Here is a 19,354-nt window from a genome sequence, read left to right as displayed (position 1 = left end):
GCATAACCAACCGGGCAAAAAAGGAAGCCGCCAGCACAGAACGAGAGACGTGAGGTTATGTACGGCGGCGCATAAAAAGGTGGAACCGTTAGTAACAATTTCTCATCGCACACCCCTTTTTTGCACCGCCGAGCCGCCCCGTTCAAGACCGAAAGGTGGCGGCATCACCCGAAAGGCGGCCGACTCCAGCTGATGGCGGCGGCGGTAGAAAGATGAATCATTCGCCCCTTGCCCGAGGTCCGGTTTAGGAGACTCTCTCTAATGATTCGTATCCAATGTGATCTTTCGAATGGCCCAGTTGGCCGCGACTGGTCACGTTGGACTGTCCCGGAATGGCCACACCACGCCACCAGCACACGGAACGAACTCGAATTGTCGCACTTCGGAGCGTGGTCTAAAGGCGATGAAGCGCTCCCAGAAGACCGCTGCTCCCGGTGGGGAGGATGATAAATTTAAAGGAGGTTCAAATGTGCAGTAATTAAGCGTTCGATACGGTTCGGTTCGGTTCGGTTCGCTTCGCGCCCGCGCGCACACCCTTTTTCATCATCAAGATTGATTAGGCTCTCGGGCGACCTCGACCTCCGGAGTGAGCTCGGTCGGGGATCAGTTCCCGTTCCGTTCCGTTTTGGGGGGAATTGGCAATCGCTCGTCGATGCTCGTCATAAGCGCGCGCGCAGGCTTTGGCTAGCTGGAGAAGGACCGGTGGTTTGATTGATTTATGTCATTAGCTTTAGCCCCGTATTAACCTCTCGCGCCGCGCCGCGTCTCGGTCGTGATGCTCGATTTGGGCGAAGAGAGGAGGAAGTACGTCGAGTACGCCGGACTCTGGACGGCGTGGTGTGGTCGTGGTTGTCCGGTTGTGGTGTTGAGAATTGGGGCCTGGGTACCCACTTGTTGAATGTAGACTCGAACTGGAACCTCGTACCGGGTCAATAAGTAGTGGAGCTGAATTTTTCAAGAAGAATTCTCACGCCACTTTTATTACCTCGATAGTCGGTTATGTTCACATTTCATGTGAACAAAAAGTAATTCGATATTTGTTTATATAGTCTAAATAGTTTTCTTAGTCAAAATATTGTCCTTTTGAAACCCTTATCTAAAGCAACAGGGACAATAACAGCGAGCGTTAAACAGATTATTGACATAAAACTCAACAATAAATTAAATTGTTCAAAACAATTTTACTCAACAAAGATTATTCAAGACAAGTTTTTAATCTATTTTATTTAGACAATGTTTTAACTCAAGTTTATCTTGTAATTGGCATTTTCCAGGGAGGTTCAATAATCCTTTGAAAAGTCCCATAAGTTTCATCAAATATTTCCCATTAAAGCACATCATTCCATCAAGTCATGGAGTTTTTGGAGAACATTAACAAACTGCTAACTTCCCTTCTAAGATTATAATTTAACTTATTGAGAAATCGCCTTAAGAACTCCCTAGAGACACAGACCCTAACCAAGACGCCATCCGTCGAAGGATAGCAAAATAATTAAACGTTCCCTGAATAATTCGATGAACTTCCTTCTCCGCATTGCCATAGCACGGAAATCGAAAGCTGGTCTTTCACTGTTTGAACTATCGATAAAATATTAATCCTAGACACCGACCCTGTCTTCGCCACATGTCCACCAGAGTCCACCTGTTGAGCGCATGTCGCCCGAGCATCGACAATCGTCTTACGGACATTTTAACGGCGGCCGCATAATTTATGTATCGCTCCCCGATTGTCCTGCCCGCGCGTTCCTTGTGCTGCTCACCTGCTCGTCAGCGATCCAAGCGAGCGATCGGCATTCCGGAACCCCTTCTAGGTTTCATCGGCCCCGGGCGCGTAAATGCGGACTAATTTTATGACTTCCTACGTGACGCGTCGGCCATGGCGGACACTTCTCTGACACCGGACTGTCATCGCGCTTTTGCGAAGGGTTTCGTCCAGAAAAGGGTCCAAGGGACGCTAGAGTGTGTGCCAGTCTGGGCTCACGTCGACGAAGCCGATCGTTAATCTAAAATTAAAATAATCTCCACCAATATCAGGAGGTAGCGGCGGGCTAGCCGTCCGTCCGACCGGTCGTCCGTGAATTCTCGATCGCATCAGTGCTTTATGGCTATCAAATCAGGGTCGTAAAGTTATGCGGTGCGGTGTTCGCTTTCTTATTTCTGCCGACGTCCGACCAGTCACAGAAAGTAGGTCCTCAGTTTTATACTCCGATTGGCTCAAATTTCCATCGGCCATGGTCTAATTTGATAGACGAATTATGTTTGTGGAAGGTTTGATTTGAATTTTGATTGCACGCCCCATCAGCAGGTTGATTGACGGGGAGGTGTCCATTATCAACCAGTGCCTTATCTTTTCAATCAACCCCAAACTGTGGCTTGATGGTTGGTAGCCCCCCCGGAAGACTTCGATCACCTGTTCTGTAGCGTAACAGAGGGCTCATTAATTCATCAATCAACCCGCACAAGGTGCTCCACGATCGATCTTCGCGCAATCGCGAACGGTAATTATCGTCGCGCGACGGCTGCTATGTGGGCTTCCTTACGCTGCCCTTACGACTCGAGTCGATCAATCACTCATCGATCACCATCGATTACGCCGACTGCATAGCGTCCCCGGGGAGGTTCGGTATAATCAAATCAATGCTCCATCGGGTCGTCGGGTGATAAACATTCGGCCTGCGCTTGGACTGTGTTTACTTTCCGGGCTGACTAATCACGGGGCCGGCCGGTAATTCAAAACAAACACAAACTGCAGGCGATGAGTGCTGGCTCGGCTGGTGCGGTGATTTGCTTACATTCTCACGATCCCGGTCCGGAAGGAAGACCCCCGCGCTGCTCCATGCTGTTTACGATATGCTTCTACGGTGATCTTCTCCCATCGGCGACTGCACCGGGAAGATAAATTGCATCAACTCGAAACTAGGAACCCGCCTGAAGTGACTTCAACGATAGGGCAACACTTTTCGGGGAATAGTCTGTAACCAAGAACCTGGGCCACTGCTTATCGCAGAGGCCTATTTGTTTAGGGTTCCTCCAAACGGATACTCCCCGAGGTTCTATTCCACGAATCCCACCCACCGTCCCACCGTCGATCATCCTTTCTGCGGTCCGATCGAAAACAAATAAAGAAGGTTCTCCGATTTGGGGAAAGATTAATTGCCCATCGAGGTCCATCGACACACGCGCCGGGCACGGCGCCTGGTATAAAGTGTAACAGTTCATCACAACGCCACGCTCCGTTGCGCTGACTCTGGTCCGAGAATCCCGTGACGATGTGATTAATCCATCATCAATCACTCGTGGAGCTCACGCCAAGATGGAGTCCCTCTCACAAAACACATACCTAGACGAGAAGGATGATATAAACCCGAAAAGGTTAGAACTTGTTTGGGTCCCGCGGTCCGGCTCCTCGTTGGTTGGCGAGATTGCATTCGACTCGAAACTCAGGGCCCGTTGGGCCCCGAAATAGTTTAGTCGTAGTTCTGAGGATTTACGGAGCCCTAGAGTGTCTTAATGTTATTTTACTGTTTATGAGATTGCTTTTGGCCGCGGCGACCAAGACTTCTCAGACCAAGACTCAGAGAGGGACGTTTTGAGTTGCGTAACGGCCTGTTAAACAGTGACTGCGTTGCAGACTTTCGTCGATTAATCGAAGAAATATGATGCCGAACTTACGGTTCGCAGTATCCGATTGCCAGACCGCCGGAGCCACACGGAAGCGTGGTTTGAAGTTACACACAACCACTCCCGGTACTCGGTACCGAGGGCGCTCCGACCACTCCGATGCGATTCCGATCTCTTCCGGTCTCTTTGGGGACACCGCCACTGCTCGATTGAACCCGATTTTCCCGTAACCTCAAAACCACACACACACACCGCTAATGAAACCTTTCAACATTGCCGCCCCATTTTTCCGTTCCAGGTGACATGTGTTAGGCTGCCGGTCTGCGGGAGGAAAACTTCGATATGTGTTCCGCTGTCCACGACGATCGTTTCGGTGACGGCGTCACCAGCCATCACTGCCCGTCCACCAGCCAACGAACCAACCAACCGACGTCGTCTCGAATAGCTCCCAGGGCAGCGCTACCGGTAGAGGAAGCCACAACAATCCGGACACCCCGGCACCGCACCAGCCGCACGGCACACTTCCGACGGATAGCACACGGGTGGCCGGGTGGTCTGTCGGTGGTGCTTCTACTCTGCCTAGCGCTTAGCGATCGACTCTGGGTGACGCTGGGGTCTCCGGCCCAGTCATACCCACCGTCGTCGTCCGCCACAACCCATCACACACATCATCACGCCCAGCAGCAGCAGCATCACCATCAAGCGCGGAACCAGGGAGCGGCGGCGTCGGGGGATGAGCATCCGCACAACCACCACCATCACCACTCGGGATCCTCGGCGCCGGGGTCATCGCAGTCTAGGTCCAACAACGGCGGCGGGCCCGGTGGCAGCAGCAGCAGCAGCAGTGGCATCGGGGTGTACATGATCCGCTCGCCCGAGTCGACGATCGCCCCGGCCGACGATGAGGTGCTGTTCGAGTGCGAACTCAACCTGGTGCCCGAGCGGCTCGAGTGGCGGTTTCGGGCCCAAGGGACGCCCGGTAACCGGAAGGATTACGTGTACATCGGCAAAAACGTAAGCACTTGGTCCGCCGCAGTACGCTCCTTAGTAACGAACTGCCTTCTTTCGTTTTTTTAGCAATCCGGCTACAACGTCAGCACCGTCGACGGGCGCTTCAAGCTGCGGGTATCAGTCAGCGATGGGACGATCGGAGAGTACCAGTGTGTGGCGTGGTTTGGTGCGTCGGCGATCGCTTCGATACCGGCCCGGTTAACTCTCGCCACGATCGGACCGGTGGCGGACCAAGCGGACATGATGTCGGTCGCCACGGGTGGCGGCCGGTATCCGGATCCGCGCTCGCCGACGATGATGCGGCGCGTGCTGCCGACAATTCCGCAGCAACACTTCAAGGTGTACCCCGGCAACAGTATTATCGTCGATTGTGGCGAAATTGTCTCGAACCCGCCGCCAATCTGGAGCTACTACAAGTGCGTTACGAGTGGCGCACGGTGATAATCTTTAGCTCCGGTCACTAATCCGATCCGATTCGATTCGTATCGCTTTCAGGGACGGCATCACGATCTACCCGAACGTGACGCAGCTGCAGCCGGGCCGGCGGCTCATACTGGCCGCGCTGACGCAGCGGGACTCCGGCACGTACTGGTGCTCGGCCCTTAACTCCATCACCGGCAACGAGGTGATCCTGCCGCAGAAAACTACCGTCCAAGTGGACTACGTGGCCCGCTCGGAACCGCGCGCCATCAGTCGCCCGGTGAACGTGTCCGCCCTGCCGGGCGACACGGCCCTGCTCGAGTGCCCCGGGATCGGTAACCCCGTCCCGGTGCCGAGCTGGACCCGAGCGAACGGAATCCCGCTGAATGCGCGGGCCCGCATCCAGGACTACGGGCTGCAGCTGTCGAACGTCCACCCGGAGGACGACGGGGTGTACCTGTGCCGGCTGCAGAACGGCATCGAGCCCGCCCTCACGCACGCGGTCCGGTTGACGGTGCTGGAACCACCGAAGATCATCGCGCCGCCCCGGTCGACGCTGACGAACGAGAGTGACAGCCTGGAGCTGGAGTGTGTGGCTCGGGGATCACCGCGGCCCGAGATCTACTGGATGATCAACGGGGACTACACGAAGTGGGACGCACTGATCCGATCGAACGGGTCCCGGATGGTAATCCAGTCGGTCGAGAAGCGGCACGCCGGAATCGTGCAGTGTTTCGCTCGCAACGCGGTCGGCGAGGCGAGCGAGGGTAACCTGCTGCAGGTCAACCCGAAGCAGATTCCAGGCGGCCTTGGGACGGCCCCGCTCGGGTCCGTCCCGTCCGGGGCGAAGGTGGGCGGAGAGCATTCGCCGAAGCGGAAGGGAGGAAAAAAACACAAACACCGTAAGTGTGCCGCGAACTAGAGCCGCGCGACTCCAAAGCCGGCTCCGAAGGGTTTAATAGATTCTATTTCGATGCGTACCGTGGCCGTTAGCTGCGGGTCGAGCGGGGGGAACTTTTCACGTCGTGGTGGACCTCGGTCGAGTCCACTCCAGATGGGCCGGGCCGGCGCCCGGCAGTGCCGTGCGATCGATATCTCGAAGCTTCCGTCGCGTGGTTCCAATCGATCGAACTCGTTGAGGATCAGCTTGAATTTGGTGCCGGGAACGGTTTGGCAGATGTGCTCGAATACCCTTTCGGCCATCGTCCGGTAGATGGGACAGTGCAGACAGTGCTCGATGCGTACGATGGCAAGCGTTTCGTCGAAGTGCTCGTCATCGCAGTAGACGTCGTTCGGGTTGACCGCTTTCTTTTTCGCCTTTGCTCCTTTGGGCTTCTTCGATTTAGACATGTCGAATGGGCACTAAAACGGGGGGCAGGGGATTAATTTTGTAATATAATGCAGTACGTTGCTTTATGTAACTTTTTGTCCGCTACTTACATGCAAAAATTCTGCACTAAACCGTAGAGTGTACTACGGTTTGGTGCAGGTTTGGCTTTACCAAGCCTACTGCGATGGCAATCAAATAATCAAAGTTGGTGTTTAAAACTAAGAAAGGATATTTTTTTTCAAAGAAATCACATGTTTATTGCCTTGAAATGAAAAACTCTATTTTATTCAAAGTATGTGCCATTCCTACACATTTCTACCATCTCTCTGCCACGCCGAATTCTTCGTCTTTTGAAGCAAACCAATTAGTCATCCAGTCGATGAAAATCAATGATGATCGGAAGGAGCGAAGTCTGGTAAATACAGCAGGGGGAAAGCATCTCACAGCCAAGTGCTTTGATTGTATCCTGAACCATTTTTGCTTCGTGTCCAGGCGCATTGTCATGGAGCCAAGTTACCTTATCGTGCCTTTTGGTCCACTCTGCTCATTTTTCGATCAATGCATAGTTCAAATAGATCATTTGTTATCAGTAGCGATCTGAATTAATGATTTCATCAAGTTTTAGGAGCTTGTGATACACCACACCTTTCTGGTTCCATCAGCCCCACAGCATTGTCTTTTTGTCAAATCGTTCTAGATTTGCAGTCGAAGTGGATGGTTTCTGCGAACTGATCCGTGATGTTTTCTTTTTAGGATTTTTTTAGGATCAAAATGAATCCACTTTCCATCCTCAATCACGATCTGATGGAAAAAAGACTTCCTTTTGTACCTGACGAGCAGAATTTCACGCAAAGTTTTTCGGTTTTTCACCCATTTTCCAATCTTCTGGATCTTCGAAGGCCTTCAAACGTAGTGATATGGCGTATAAGGACACATTCAGCTGATTGATTTGCGTGTAATTTTTTTTTTTGGAGTCCTCCGACGTTCTTTGTTGGGAAATTACGATTTTCCCAAAGCATGATAGCAGCGCGAGCTTCGACAAGCATTTGATGCGATTTTATAATAGTTTTCTCCAGTTTTTAGACGTTATAGTTGTGAAGAACAACTTACTTAAGTGTGCATCACTAACGATTCTCAATTCTTTTGGTACTCTCCCAACCCCAAACAGTCGTGATGATACCGCCATCGCGGCCGAACATCACGCGCCTCTCGGACGAGTCGGTGATGGTGCGCTGGTCCGTCCCCTCCAGCGACGGGCTGCCGATCCAGTTCTTCAAGGTGCAGTACCGGATGCTGGGTGACCCGGCGAAGAACGTCGCACGCACCCAGTGGATGACGGAGAACGAGGACATTCCGCCGTACACGCGCTCGTACGAGGTGAACAACCTGAAATCGGACCACCTGTACCGGTTCCGGATCGTGGCCGTGTACTCCAACAACGACAACAAGGAAGGGGCCGCCTCGGGCAAGTTCCACCTGCAGCGCGGCTCGCAGCTTGGGCTGACCAAGAGCCATCTGCTCGCGCCCACGCTGACCCGCATCGAGCCCGTCTCGCAGCAAGCGGTCGTCCTGCACTGGCAGTTCCCGCTGCACCTGCCGCACCCGATCGACGGGTTCTACGCGTACTATCGAGCCGCCACGACGGCCGGCGAGTACTCGAAGGCCACGGTTGACAGCAGCACCGCGCGCCACTTCAAGATCGACCACCTCGAGCCGGGCACGGCGTACGAGTTCAAACTGCAATCGTTTACCGCTGCGGCTGCGTCCGATTTCAGTGCCATCCTGACGGGCCGCACCCTGAAGCCACCCACACCGCCACCGACCGTGCCGACGGTCATTGCCGCGTCCGAGGGCGCCGACGGCCGACAGGAAGTGCCGAACTACATGCTCGTCGTCGCCTGTCTGCTGATCGTCACCGGTCTGATCGTGCTGCTGCTGTGCTGTTGCATTGGCCGGCGGAAGAAACGTGGCCACGGAGCAGGTATTCAAACGGTGCTCGATCAGGTATTCGACCCTCGCTAACGCTCCTCTTGCCTTTTTTTAGATGAAACCGACGCCAAGGTGCACATCCCGGTCGATCAGAACGGGTTCGCGGGCCCGGTCAGCAACGGGGGCGCCCGGGTCCATCATAAAACGCGCGCCAACGGCATGAACGGCCGCATGAACATCACGCCCAATCCGCTGGCCCAGGACGGCGACAAGGTAACGGCCGCCGTTTGCCACTAGAGCCGCAACAGAGTAGCGCTGGCCTCCGTCTAACCCGTCCCCGCCACACCGTTAGTGTTATGCCTCTACTAACCCGGACCTTCCGCGCTAGTAGTGGACCCTATAGTGTAACTACCATCTATAGTAGCTAACAACCAGCTCACCCGCTTTCCGTAGTGCATGTGACCTCCGTCCCCTGTACGCTGCCGCCTGCCTGACACACTCTGCTCACTGCTCCGACTGGTTCCGACTCCTTCACGGACAAGCGATCGGTGATCGGTTTACCGAGGGCCGCATGAGGGCTCATTCCGCACACACACTCACAGACACACCCGTTTTGGCTTCACATGCTCTGTTTTACACCCTTTTTTTGGCACAGAAAAATAGAAAAAGTTATTTTGTTTGTTTTGTCAGATTGTTCGTTATCCTGTTTCTCGTTCTGTTTTGATTCGTTTCTTGTTAGCTTCCGATCAAACGATGTCGATTAACTAGTTTGCTGATTGTTGCTTTGTGTTACTTTCTTTTACAATTTCTATCCATTCCATTCATTTTTTGCGACATGTTTTAGTTCACTTATCTGTTTTTAGGTGTTCACATTTTTTTTTACTTTTGCAATGCTTTTCATTTTGTTCTGTATACGTTTTGTTAGAGAGTTTCGTTGTCATAGCTTTTCTTTCTTTTACTTTGTTCGAGTTTTGTGTAATAATTTTTGCAATCTGCAAGTTTCAACGCAAACCGCATGCATGCGCTATAGTCGATCGCTGTTCAGTCGATCCCACCTTCCGTGTACCGTATCTAGTGTTTCCTTCCGCTTTATCCGATAGTGATCGATTTAGATTGCCCCCTTGGCCCCCGCTGCAAACCTAGCCGCAGAACAATCTACAAACAAACAATTAAACAAAACGAAAAAAAAGAAAAACAAGAGTCAAAATTTCAGAACCCACCAAGAGACCGCCGCCGTCGTCGTTGTTGTTGTTGTTGTTGTCGCACCGCCCGTCGCCCGTCGCTACGATCGCCGTGAGGGTTTAGGCCTCAGACTATGCTTACTTCTTCCTTTCTGTACCCGCCCCGATCCGTCCCCATAACCCACCACCTCGAAAACTTCCTCCCACCAGGAACCACATCATCACATCATCCAGCATTAAAAAAATCCAACCTAAAACCCGCGCTACCGCTTTTCACATGATCTCTTCCGCCCGATCGGTCGGCGATCGGCGTGGCCATTGAAGTTTTTAACCACCCTCCCCCACCGATCTCTGCTGACCCGCGAAAGTAACAGCAGCCGCCGCTACACCCCGTTTGTGTCCGCCACCACCGATTCCGAAACGATCACACGTACCGAAACTGTTTTTTTCTCTCTCTCTCTCTCTTCTCTCTCTTTCTCTGTTTTTCTACTCTATGTTGCTACTGGTTTCTTCTGTTTTCTCTCTTCTTCTTCGATCGTTGCTTCTCCGTTTCTTTCTTTGGCGCCCCGACTTCCGTTTCGGTAGCAACATGGCCGAAGACAGTGATCGGTGATCACTTTAAGGACACACGTTTCCGATCGCGATCGCGAGTCCCCGTTCTGGGTACCTCTTCTAGACCTTCTTCACGTTCTGTTACTCGCTGCCACCGCCTTTCTTCGTGCGCGCGCGTCATGTCCTGTCACTTGGTTAGGGTTTTCGAAACCCGGAGATCACCGTCACCGGGTCGTACCGTCCCCATCACCGATTCCCGATCCCCCTCTGGCCATCCAACCACCACCACCACCAACCATACCCGTAGCCACCATCCCCGTTCTTGCTGCGTAGATCGGTTTGCGAAGACGTTTTATTCTAGCTTAGAAATCAGCGTGACTGTTCTAGAATCGCACCGTGATGGAGCTGCGCTTTCTGCCCAACACGCTGGTCGAGGCCGACCACGACCGCGGCGCGTCCCTGCCCGGCGGGGCCGGTGGGTGGCGGCGCAAGAAGGCCGCCGCTGCCGCTGCCGCCGCCAGCTCGCCGCAGTCACCACCACCTGAGCCAGCCGAACCGGAAGCGGAACCGGAGCGTACCGATGGCGGCCCGGCCGTCGAAGCGACCGTCGCCGGCGACGGGCACGGCGATGACCATGACAACAACGACGACGACAACGATGCCACCGCGGGCAATCTGGTGGTCCAAGCGGCCGTCACTAATAACAACAACCACCAACCACCGATTTCCCTCAACCAACAGCACCAGCACCACCACCATCATCACATTCCGGCCTCGTCGCTGCCGATGCCGTTGCCACTGCACCCGCCGCAGCCGCCACCGACGGCGGCGGCGGCGGTCCCGACGACGGCCGCAGCGACGGCGGCGATGAACAGCTGCGGCGTTCCGATGGTGCTCGGTCAGCAGCAGCCACATCCGCCGCCGGAGCACTTGATGCTGATGTCGCTGCCGCACCGCCGCACCCTCGAGCGGGGCGTCCGGACGATGGCGAACGGCGGGACACAGTACGACCAGAAGATGATGCTCGAGGCGGAAGGCGGCGGCGGTCCCCCGGCACGCAATTCCTCCATCCGCCGGGCACGGCGCGGTTCCGGGTCCGTCCCGGGAAGCCCCCGGATCGGGCGCGGTCCCAGTTCGGAGCTACTGCACCAGCAACAGGGAGGAGGGAGCGTTACGGTGACCCGGTCCCCGATGCCGATGCGAGCCGCCGCCGGTGTGAAGCGGGGCGCGGCCGCCGCCCGGTTGGGCCGGGCCGAGAACATGTCCTCGGGCAGCCTGAACAGTATTGAGGTATGAGAATGACCTCCCGTCACCGGCCGGCCGCCCTGGCGGTGGCCGGACGAGGACGAACCCTGCGCTCCCCCCTGCTCCACCCTGGCCCCTGCCGTGCCCCCGGCGGAGGAGGACGAATGCCGATCGAATGTGATACCGTCGTCGTCGAGCCGGAAGCGCAAACGTCGCTTTTTCCGGATGTATCTTCTGCGGCGAAACCGCCATCGTAAGCCGCAGCAGCAGCCGATGCTACCTGCCCCCAGTGGGGAGCACCGGACGCGGCACGAACGGGAGCACCACTCCCGGAAGCAGGCCCTGTACGAGCGGGCCAACGGCTACCGGCTCATCTCCTGAGTGCCGGCGTCGCCCCTCGAACTACTGCTCGCGATCGTGCACGATGTGGTTGCGTGGCGTCTGGCGTGACTTCGTCTGGCGTCTGGATCGTTCGAGGGGAAGGCTGGTGGAAGGTGGGGCTCCGGTTGTACTTAATTCCTAGGTTTCGTGCGTTAGTGATATAGTTGAGTTGTGTTATAATTCCATCCGATCCGACAATTGGCACAGCGGCGGAGAGAGCAAGAGCGTTGGAGAGAGACAGGGAGAAAGGGTGTAAATAGTGGAATAGAATTTTAAAAGACAGCGACGGGGATGACCCTGGCTCCGGGCGAACCGGAAACTCCCGCTTCACTTACGACTGCGCTAGGGACGAAACTTTAGTGTCTTTAGGTTCCGCGCAATGCTAACTTTGATTTTTTTCCTTCTTTCTTCTACTTACTGACTGATGATCCAATCGCACTGATTAACGATAGTTTATAGGACTAGTAGAGGAGAGCGAAAGAGAGCGACTGGGAAGGCGAGAGTGTATATGGAAAAGGAGAACATAATAGAGTGAGAGAGCGACGCAGGAGAAAGTTGCTATGATTAACATGCGCGAACAATGTTTGTAAATTATTTATTTAAAAAAAAACAGAAGAATTCAAACTATTTTCCTCCCTAATTCTGTGTAGCTACTGCAGAGTAAAAGGTATTTGGTTAGAAGCGAACGCAACACTGTGCTCGAATATCCGAAAATCGAATTTTACGAAGATTCGATCGATTGGAACCGTTCGAAACAGCGCCACAAGCGCTCAGTAATGCCGTTGCTTGGTTGGGAATTTTTTCTGGATACAAATTGACCCCGGAAAAGGGAAGATGAAACGTTCGAAACCTTGTACATATAGTATTATTAACCCGGCAGAAAACGATAGGCAGCACACGCAATCGAGACAGGAGAAATAATATTAAACAAGAATTCTTATATCGTTCAAAAGATGGTAGCTAATAGGAAAGCGCGTAAGCGGGTCATCCGTAGTTCAGAGATATTTTCACTAACACGCGAAGGAGTCCGCGATGGTCTTACACACCGCGCATTTTCCGAGCAAGAGCTCGCGGACCACAGTGGGTCACGGTCGTTGTACAAAATTAGAGAAAAGAAAAACAAAAAACATGCGCAAACAGATTAGGGATCGAACGAAAAGTGCACATATTCATAATGGGCAGCAAAAATAATCCTAGAGCGCGCGTATTCTGCTGTGTAGGCCGTTTGTTACAATCAATCCGCACCCCGTCCGCACCACATATCGACGAGAGGCAGCAGCACACGCGTTGCATAGTGCGTCTGCTTGGGCTTCTTGCATGCTTGTGTGTGTGCCCGTGTGCGTGCGTAAGTCCCTGGCGTCGTTCGCCGTTCGCGGGGCAAACAATCGTTATTGTATTGGAGACAAAATAAAGACGAAATAGCGAAACAGAAGTTAAATCACAGTATTGTTGTTCTCATTGTGTTAAATTGGCTCCGTGCTCCGTTTTTAGCTACAAAAAATGTGTTATAAATTTTAGTACACTGCGTTCTAGTATTTGGAACAATAGAACTAAAGCGTAGTACACTGTCACTAAGATTTAATACCATGCATCAGATCCGCTCGCTGAGGCTCCCCATTTTAGTAGTTCAAGTCCACCCAGCGCCAGTCGCTCGCTCGCTCGAATCGCTTCTTTTGTGTTCTTCCGAAAACCGCAAATATTACTAGGGGAGCATGACCCATCTTGCTATTACGGGTAGCACAAACTGGTCCGATAGTTCGGGAACTTCAAAAGAAATATTTCACGAAGCGCCAAAATTGATTATAACCGGTTTAACCCCGGTTAGATCATGCGACCCTGGTAATTTTTCGTCGCTTACGCCCGAAATCTTCCAAAACCGTAATTTTGCTAAAAATCTTAACGGGTTAATTTGAACGGGTCACAAAATCTCCAGATTGTAACAGGGTCGCATGTCGCATGTAAACAAACCGGTCCGGTGTGTTGATGAAGTTACAGGGTGGTTCGAATGCATAAAAAATATGGTAAATAAAACGTGATGTACGAAAAATTAAATTTTTAAGTTTTACTTTATTTCGTTTCCCTATTTTCTATCAGAGCGTAAATAAAGTTTCCTGGCAAACAAGAGTTTCCAAAGTGTTCTAATCTTCGATATACAAAAACAGCATGCCTTGGGCACACCCTGTAGAAATTGGACTGGCTGCCTTCGCTTCTAGCAACCTCGCAGCAGCTGTCAAATGTTTTGTGCCTGGTTTATTCGCTGTTTGTTTACGTTCTTCGGCCTAATCGCCTCTCGAGCACTATATTCTCATCATACGGTGGCCTTTATTGTGCGTTATTTAGCAGAAAAGCGACAAAATGAGTCCTCCAACAACGCAGTACGGTATTCAGAGTACCGCCGGTGCGATTCCGGTCAAAAACACAAAAGGTAAGATACGCGCGGTCCACTGTGTGGCCCTCAACGGATGCCCGTGGAAATCCGCCTAACGCGCTTCCCCGCTTTAGGAGAAATATCGATGCAAAAGGTGAAAGTGCATCGCTACGTATCCGGCAAGCGACCTGAGTACGCCCAGTACGCGAGCAGCGAAGAGGAGTCGGATGATGATGATTTTATGGAAGCGCGCCGGACGAACGAAGAGCACCAGCAGCGGGAAGATTCGTAAGTGGTGGGGTGTTGGTGGCGGGTCATTTCTTCCTTTTGAGGCCTAATGTTCCTTGTTTTCCTCCGTTTTTAGTGATAACAATGACCTGCCGGATGATGTCGACGATCCGCGTATTCGACGGTTGCAGGCAATACGGGCCGAGAACCAAGAGGAGCTCGATCAGGAGCGTCGCGAGCGTCACCGGTTCATCCACGAGCCGGAGCTGGTACAATCCGAAGACGAGGCAAATGACCACGACGCGGATGATGACGATGACCGAATGGTCGAGAGTGGTGCCGAGCAGGACAACGAGAGGATTGCCCGCGGCAGACGCATCTCGTTGGGTTCCGAGTCGGAGTCGGAGGCTGAGCTGAGTGATTCGGAGATCGAGCGGCGGCGCAACATGCTGAAGGCGAAAATGCTCCAACAGAAGCAGCGCGAAGAGGAGGAACTGCTACAGAAACAGGAAGAGGAGGGCCTGACCGACTCGGAAGAGTCGGAAAGTTCCGAGTACGAGGAGGAAACGGAAAGCGACGAGGAGAACGAGCCCCGTCTGAAGCCACTGTTCGTGCGGAAGAAGGACCGCACCACCGTCATAGAGAAGGAACGGGAAGCCAACCGCCAGAAGCAGCTCGAGTACGAGTCGAAGAAGGCGGCCAAGGAACGGCGGAAGCAAACGTTGCGGCTGGTGGAGGACACGATCAAGAAGGAACTGGAAAAGGCCAAGGTGGAAAACGAACCGTCGCTCAACGACGTAAACACGGACGACGAGAACGACGAGGTCGAGTACGAAGCGTGGAAACTGCGGGAACTGAAGCGCATCAAGCGGGACCGGGAAGAGAAGGAACAGTAAGTGGACCACCGCGCTCGAGGCTCTCGTGACACGGCCGCTAATCGTTTTCTTTTTCTTCCCCGCACAGAGTCGACAAGGAAAAGCAGGAAGTCGAGCGATTGCGCAACCTGACGGAGGAGGAACGGCGCCAGGAGCAGCGCAACAACCCGAAACAGATCACCAACAAGAACGCGAAGGGCAAGTACAAGTTCCTGCAGAAGTACTACCACCGGGGCGCGTTCTATCTCGACCAGGAGGACGACGTGTACAAGCAGGACTTCTCGGCGCCCACGCTGGAGGATCACTTCGACAAGACGATCCTGCCGAAGGTGATGCAGGTGAAGAACTTTGGCCGCTGTGGGCGCACCAAGTACACGCATCTGGTCGACCAGGACACGACCAAGTTCGACTCGCCCTGGGTCGCCGCCGACACGACCAACAACACCATGTTCCTGTCGGATCGGGCCGGCGGCATGAAGCAAGTGTTCGACAAACCCTCACTGTACCGCAAAAAGCGGGACGCGTAGGCGTGTATATTTCAGTTCGCCAGCAAGTTCGAAGTATTTTGCTGATAGGTGATAGGTTTTAGCATCGTTTAACTTTAAGACTACCTCTAATGGTTAAAAAATATTCCAAAAATGAAGTCAATGAATAAAAAAGTCGTGAAAATGAAATGATTTGCCAAATTCAACTGGAGAACGTTGGAACGGGTTTAACACTCATCGCTGATGCCACGCACGCGGATGAACTGCATCCGGGGGAAATGGGTCTCCAGTGCCGGTAGCATACGATCGATTCCTCCGAACAGGTTCTACGGCAAAAGAAGGTTTGAATGTACGGTTACAAACGCGCTCAACAACTGCGGGCCAACAACTGAATTCACCTTAAACGTATCGTCCATGATGAGCAGTCGGCAGCCGTCGACGTAGAGAAAGCTAACGTACGTCAGGAAGTACGCCAGATGCAACTGATTATCGGCCAGCGCCTCGACTGGCTCGCTGCTCTGCTCGTCCACGATCTGAATGTTGACCCCGGAAATGTTGCGTTTGTGGAAGGAATTCTGTGGGGAAAGGATTTTTAAGAGAGATCTTTCAGTGAACGTCACGCAAACGGGGCAGTTAAAATGTTCTCTTCTATGCCCAGAGCTCCCTCTAACGCGTTCAATTAGAAACGGGTTGAAAACGTCATCGCGAACGTTTTCGTGTGCGTGTTGCTGCGATGTTAAAATGCAAATGTTCATCGGAGAACTTGACGGACGCAAAGAGCCAATAGCGTGCGACCAAATCAGCCTCCTATTCCGAACGACATCATCCACGGCGGACGGTGGCTTGCCGGTACATAGTAGGCGAGACAGGCAGGGCGGCCTCGTTTGTTGTTTACGATAAGATTGCCTCCGTGGTGCAATATTCGTAAAGATCCCGTGCGACGGACTGCTGCGATTTAGTTGCCATTGAGAAGCACCGTCGTCGGTCGCCACACACGAAACACAGCCAACTTTGGTGCTCAAGCAGTGCGTAAAGGCGCATACGTGGTCCGTTCGGGGAAGAAACCATCAGAGCGGTAGTGCATCGGACAACCCCTGGAAATATGATTGTCCGGGCCCTTGTGCTGGCGGTGCTGTGTGCCAGTGGCGGCGCTCTGGCACTGTACTCATCGACGGACGATGTCGTTGAGCTGACGGCGGCCAACTTCGAAAAGAACGTCCTCAAGAGCGACCACGTTTGGGTGGTGGAGTTTTACGCCCCGTTCTGCGGCCACTGCCGCAGTCTGGTGCCGGAGTACCGTAAGGCGGCCACCGCACTGAAGGGCGTCATCCAGGTGGGCGGCGTGAACTGTGAGACGGAGCAGTCGCTGTGCGGTCAGCACGGTGTGCGGGGCTACCCGTCGATCAAGATTTTCGGCCAAAACAAACGCTCGCCGGTCGACTACAACGGTCAGCGAACGGCGAAAGACATCGCAGAGTCGGCCCTAGCCGAGGCCAAGAAGAAAATTAAGAGCGTGCTGGGCGGTGGCAGCGATGGTGGCAGCAGCAGCAGCAGCGGCAGCAGCGGCGGTGGTGGTTCCGATGACGACGTGATCGAGCTGACCGATGCCAACTTCGATAAGCTGGTGCTGCAGAGCGAGGATACGTGGTTGGTGGAGTTCTTTGCGCCGTGGTGTGGCCACTGCAAGAACCTTGCGCCGCACTGGACGAAGGCCGCGACCGAGCTGAAGGGCAAGGTGAAACTCGGAGCGCTCGATGCCACCGTCCACCAGGTGAAGGCGTCCCAGTTCGGAGTGCAGGGCTACCCGACGATCAAGTACTTCCCGGGCGGTGTCAAGGATCGCAATGCGGCCGAAGACTACGACGGAGGCCGCACATCGTCCGACATCGTCAACTGGGCGCTGGAAAAGTACAGCGACAACATCCCGGCACCGGAACTGGTGCAGCTCACGTCGGAAAAGGTGGCCCGCGGTACGTGCTTGGATAAGCCGCTGTGCGTCGTGGCCGTGTTGCCGCACATTCTCGACTGTGACGCGGCGTGCCGCAACCGGTACCTCGGCATACTGCGCGCGATGGGCGAGAAGTACAAGAAGAAGCTGTGGGGCTGGCTGTGGACGGAGGGCGGTGCCCAGCTAGAGCTGGAGGGCACGCTCGACATCGGCGGCTTCGGTTACCCGGCGATGGCCGTCGTTAATCTGAAGAAGATGAAGTACTCCCTGCTGCGCGGTTCGTTCTCCGAGGACGGCATCAACGAGTTTTTGCGCGACCTGTCGTATGGCCGGGGTCACACCGCGCCGGTCAAGGGTGCCGAGCTGCCGAAGATCCACACGGTCGACCCGTGGGACGGCAAGGATGGTCAGCTGCCGGAGGAGGAGGAGATCGATCTGTCCGACGTCGATCTGGACGAGAAGGATGAGCTGTAAAAGAAGCGAGAAGCGGCAAACACTGCCAAACCCGCGCCCGGCCGCGGTCACAAAACGAAAGCAATGGGGAGGACAGCAAATCCAGCCCAAAGTTTGGCACAACGAAAGCGATTCATTCCGAGCGGTCGTCCGGTTTTTGGGGGGGTGTTTAGTTGCATAAGAAGGAATACTAATGGGGTCGGCGGAGTCACGGTCGATGCATTTAACATCCGTTAACCCTCCCCGCGATTCAGTCCAGTAAAAGTAGCATTAAGTTAAAAATGCCAATAAAAGCAGAACTGATACCTTAAATCCGAGCGTTGTACTGGATGATACTCACCCTGCCAAGCGAGCCTCTGTTCCGGGGGCGATCTCCATCATCACCGTCGCCGTAGTAGAAGGACAGTTCGACTGCACCTCCCAGGAGATCGGACTGATCCTTGGACACGGCGGTCAAGAGCTGGGTCATTTCGCGTAACCGTTGCACGTGCAGGGTGTCGACGGTGGGCAAGATCATATTGTTGAGGTACAGTTCCCGGAACGAGTCCCGCTCCAGCTGCTGTAGCAACTGAATTTCGTGCTGCAGGCGTGTCGTTTCGGTGCGATTCAGCGCAAGATGATGCTCTGGTAACTCACGTTGAAGGGCAGTGATCGATTGCAGTAGCTGTGCCGTCTCACTTGCCATTGCTTCCTGGGAGCTACCGCTAACGGCACCGCGCGCAACGGACGGATGCTCACGCTCGTACTCTTCCAGGGTGCGCTGCAGGTCCGCGATTCGGGTCGAGATGGACATCTCCTGCAATTCGAGCGCGAACAGCGGGTCGGTGTACACGTCCAGCTCGTCCGTGGACAGTGAAGTAATGTTGGCAGTGACCATTTCAAGACCGGACACTGCTCGGTTGATGGAAGCGGTACACGCTGTCCAGTGATCGATCAGCATGCGGTAGGTGTCTGCTGGTAGGTGCATTTTCGACGCTAGATGCTGGCTTTGGAAGCGTTTCAGTGTGAATTCGAGGTCATCGCAAGATTCGGCCAACTTGGCCATATCGACACAGTACTGTTGCCGCTTTTCAGTGAACCCCGCGCGAACGCGGGCTACCGTTAGGGGCAACTGCTTGCCTTCCGCCTCGAGTTCCGCAATTGACGGCAGCGACCCACGCTCGATGAGTTCAATCAGCGCGGTCAATGTGTCGATGCGCGCCTGCAACCGTGACCGTCGCTGGGTTGCGATGTTGGCTTGTTCCAAGGCCATCGGAAGGACGCCAAAGTTGCACTGGTCGGGTGTGAAGCTAGAAGTGCAAAAATGGAAAAGTAACACATGAAAAAA

At 53.8% G+C, this 19,354-nt stretch overlaps 3 protein-coding genes across 3 annotated transcripts; all 3 read left to right on the top strand.

Moving 5' to 3' along the window:
- Window positions 1–3,963: 3,963 nt before the first annotated feature.
- On the top strand, window positions 3,964–11,406 carry LOC128269747 (interference hedgehog-like). Its single transcript, XM_053007149.1, has 7 exons — window positions 3,964–4,635; window positions 4,699–5,048; window positions 5,128–5,954; window positions 7,551–8,363; window positions 8,427–8,584; window positions 10,432–10,714; window positions 10,901–11,406. The coding sequence occupies exons 1-7, from the start codon at window positions 3,964–3,966 to the stop codon at window positions 11,338–11,340; spliced, it is 3,543 nt and encodes a 1,180-aa protein (XP_052863109.1). The 3' UTR covers window positions 11,341–11,406.
- Window positions 11,407–13,959: 2,553 nt separating this feature from the next.
- On the top strand, window positions 13,960–15,717 carry LOC128272663 (microfibrillar-associated protein 1). The gene is made up of 4 exons (XM_053010523.1): window positions 13,960–14,095; window positions 14,173–14,326; window positions 14,403–15,158; window positions 15,230–15,717. The coding sequence occupies exons 1-4, from the start codon at window positions 14,026–14,028 to the stop codon at window positions 15,666–15,668; spliced, it is 1,419 nt and encodes a 472-aa protein (XP_052866483.1). The 5' UTR covers window positions 13,960–14,025; the 3' UTR covers window positions 15,669–15,717.
- Window positions 15,718–16,452: 735 nt separating this feature from the next.
- LOC128271813 (protein disulfide-isomerase A6 homolog) lies at window positions 16,453–18,319 on the top strand. The gene has a single exon (XM_053009466.1). It carries the CDS (start codon window positions 16,729–16,731, stop codon window positions 18,046–18,048), a length of 1,320 nt encoding a protein of 439 aa, XP_052865426.1. The 5' UTR covers window positions 16,453–16,728; the 3' UTR covers window positions 18,049–18,319.
- Window positions 18,320–19,354: the final 1,035 nt, after the last annotated feature.

The sequence above is a fragment of the Anopheles cruzii genome, chromosome 3 (assembly GCF_943734635.1).
Source record: "Anopheles cruzii chromosome 3, idAnoCruzAS_RS32_06, whole genome shotgun sequence".
NCBI lineage: Eukaryota > Metazoa > Arthropoda > Insecta > Diptera > Culicidae > Anopheles > Anopheles cruzii.
Note: the sequence above shows the minus strand (reverse complement) of the source record. Positions and strands in the feature narration are given on the sequence as shown.

Coding starts and splice junctions, on each gene's coding strand:
- LOC128272663 (XM_053010523.1), top strand. CDS start 14,026: ATGAGTCCTCCAACAACGCAGTACGGTATTCAGAGTACCGCCGGTGCG. Junction 14,096..14,172: donor TCCGGTCAAAAACACAAAAG/GTAAGATACGCG, acceptor TCCCCGCTTTAG/GAGAAATATCGATGCAAAAG. Junction 15,159..15,229: donor GACCGGGAAGAGAAGGAACA/GTAAGTGGACCA, acceptor TTCCCCGCACAG/AGTCGACAAGGAAAAGCAGG.
- LOC128269747 (XM_053007149.1), top strand. CDS start 3,964: ATGTGTTCCGCTGTCCACGACGATCGTTTCGGTGACGGCGTCACCAGC. Junction 5,049..5,127: donor CCAATCTGGAGCTACTACAA/GTGCGTTACGAG, acceptor TATCGCTTTCAG/GGACGGCATCACGATCTACC. Junction 8,585..10,431: donor TGGCCCAGGACGGCGACAAG/GTAACGGCCGCC, acceptor TGACTGTTCTAG/AATCGCACCGTGATGGAGCT.
- LOC128271813 (XM_053009466.1), top strand. CDS start 16,729: ATGATTGTCCGGGCCCTTGTGCTGGCGGTGCTGTGTGCCAGTGGCGGC.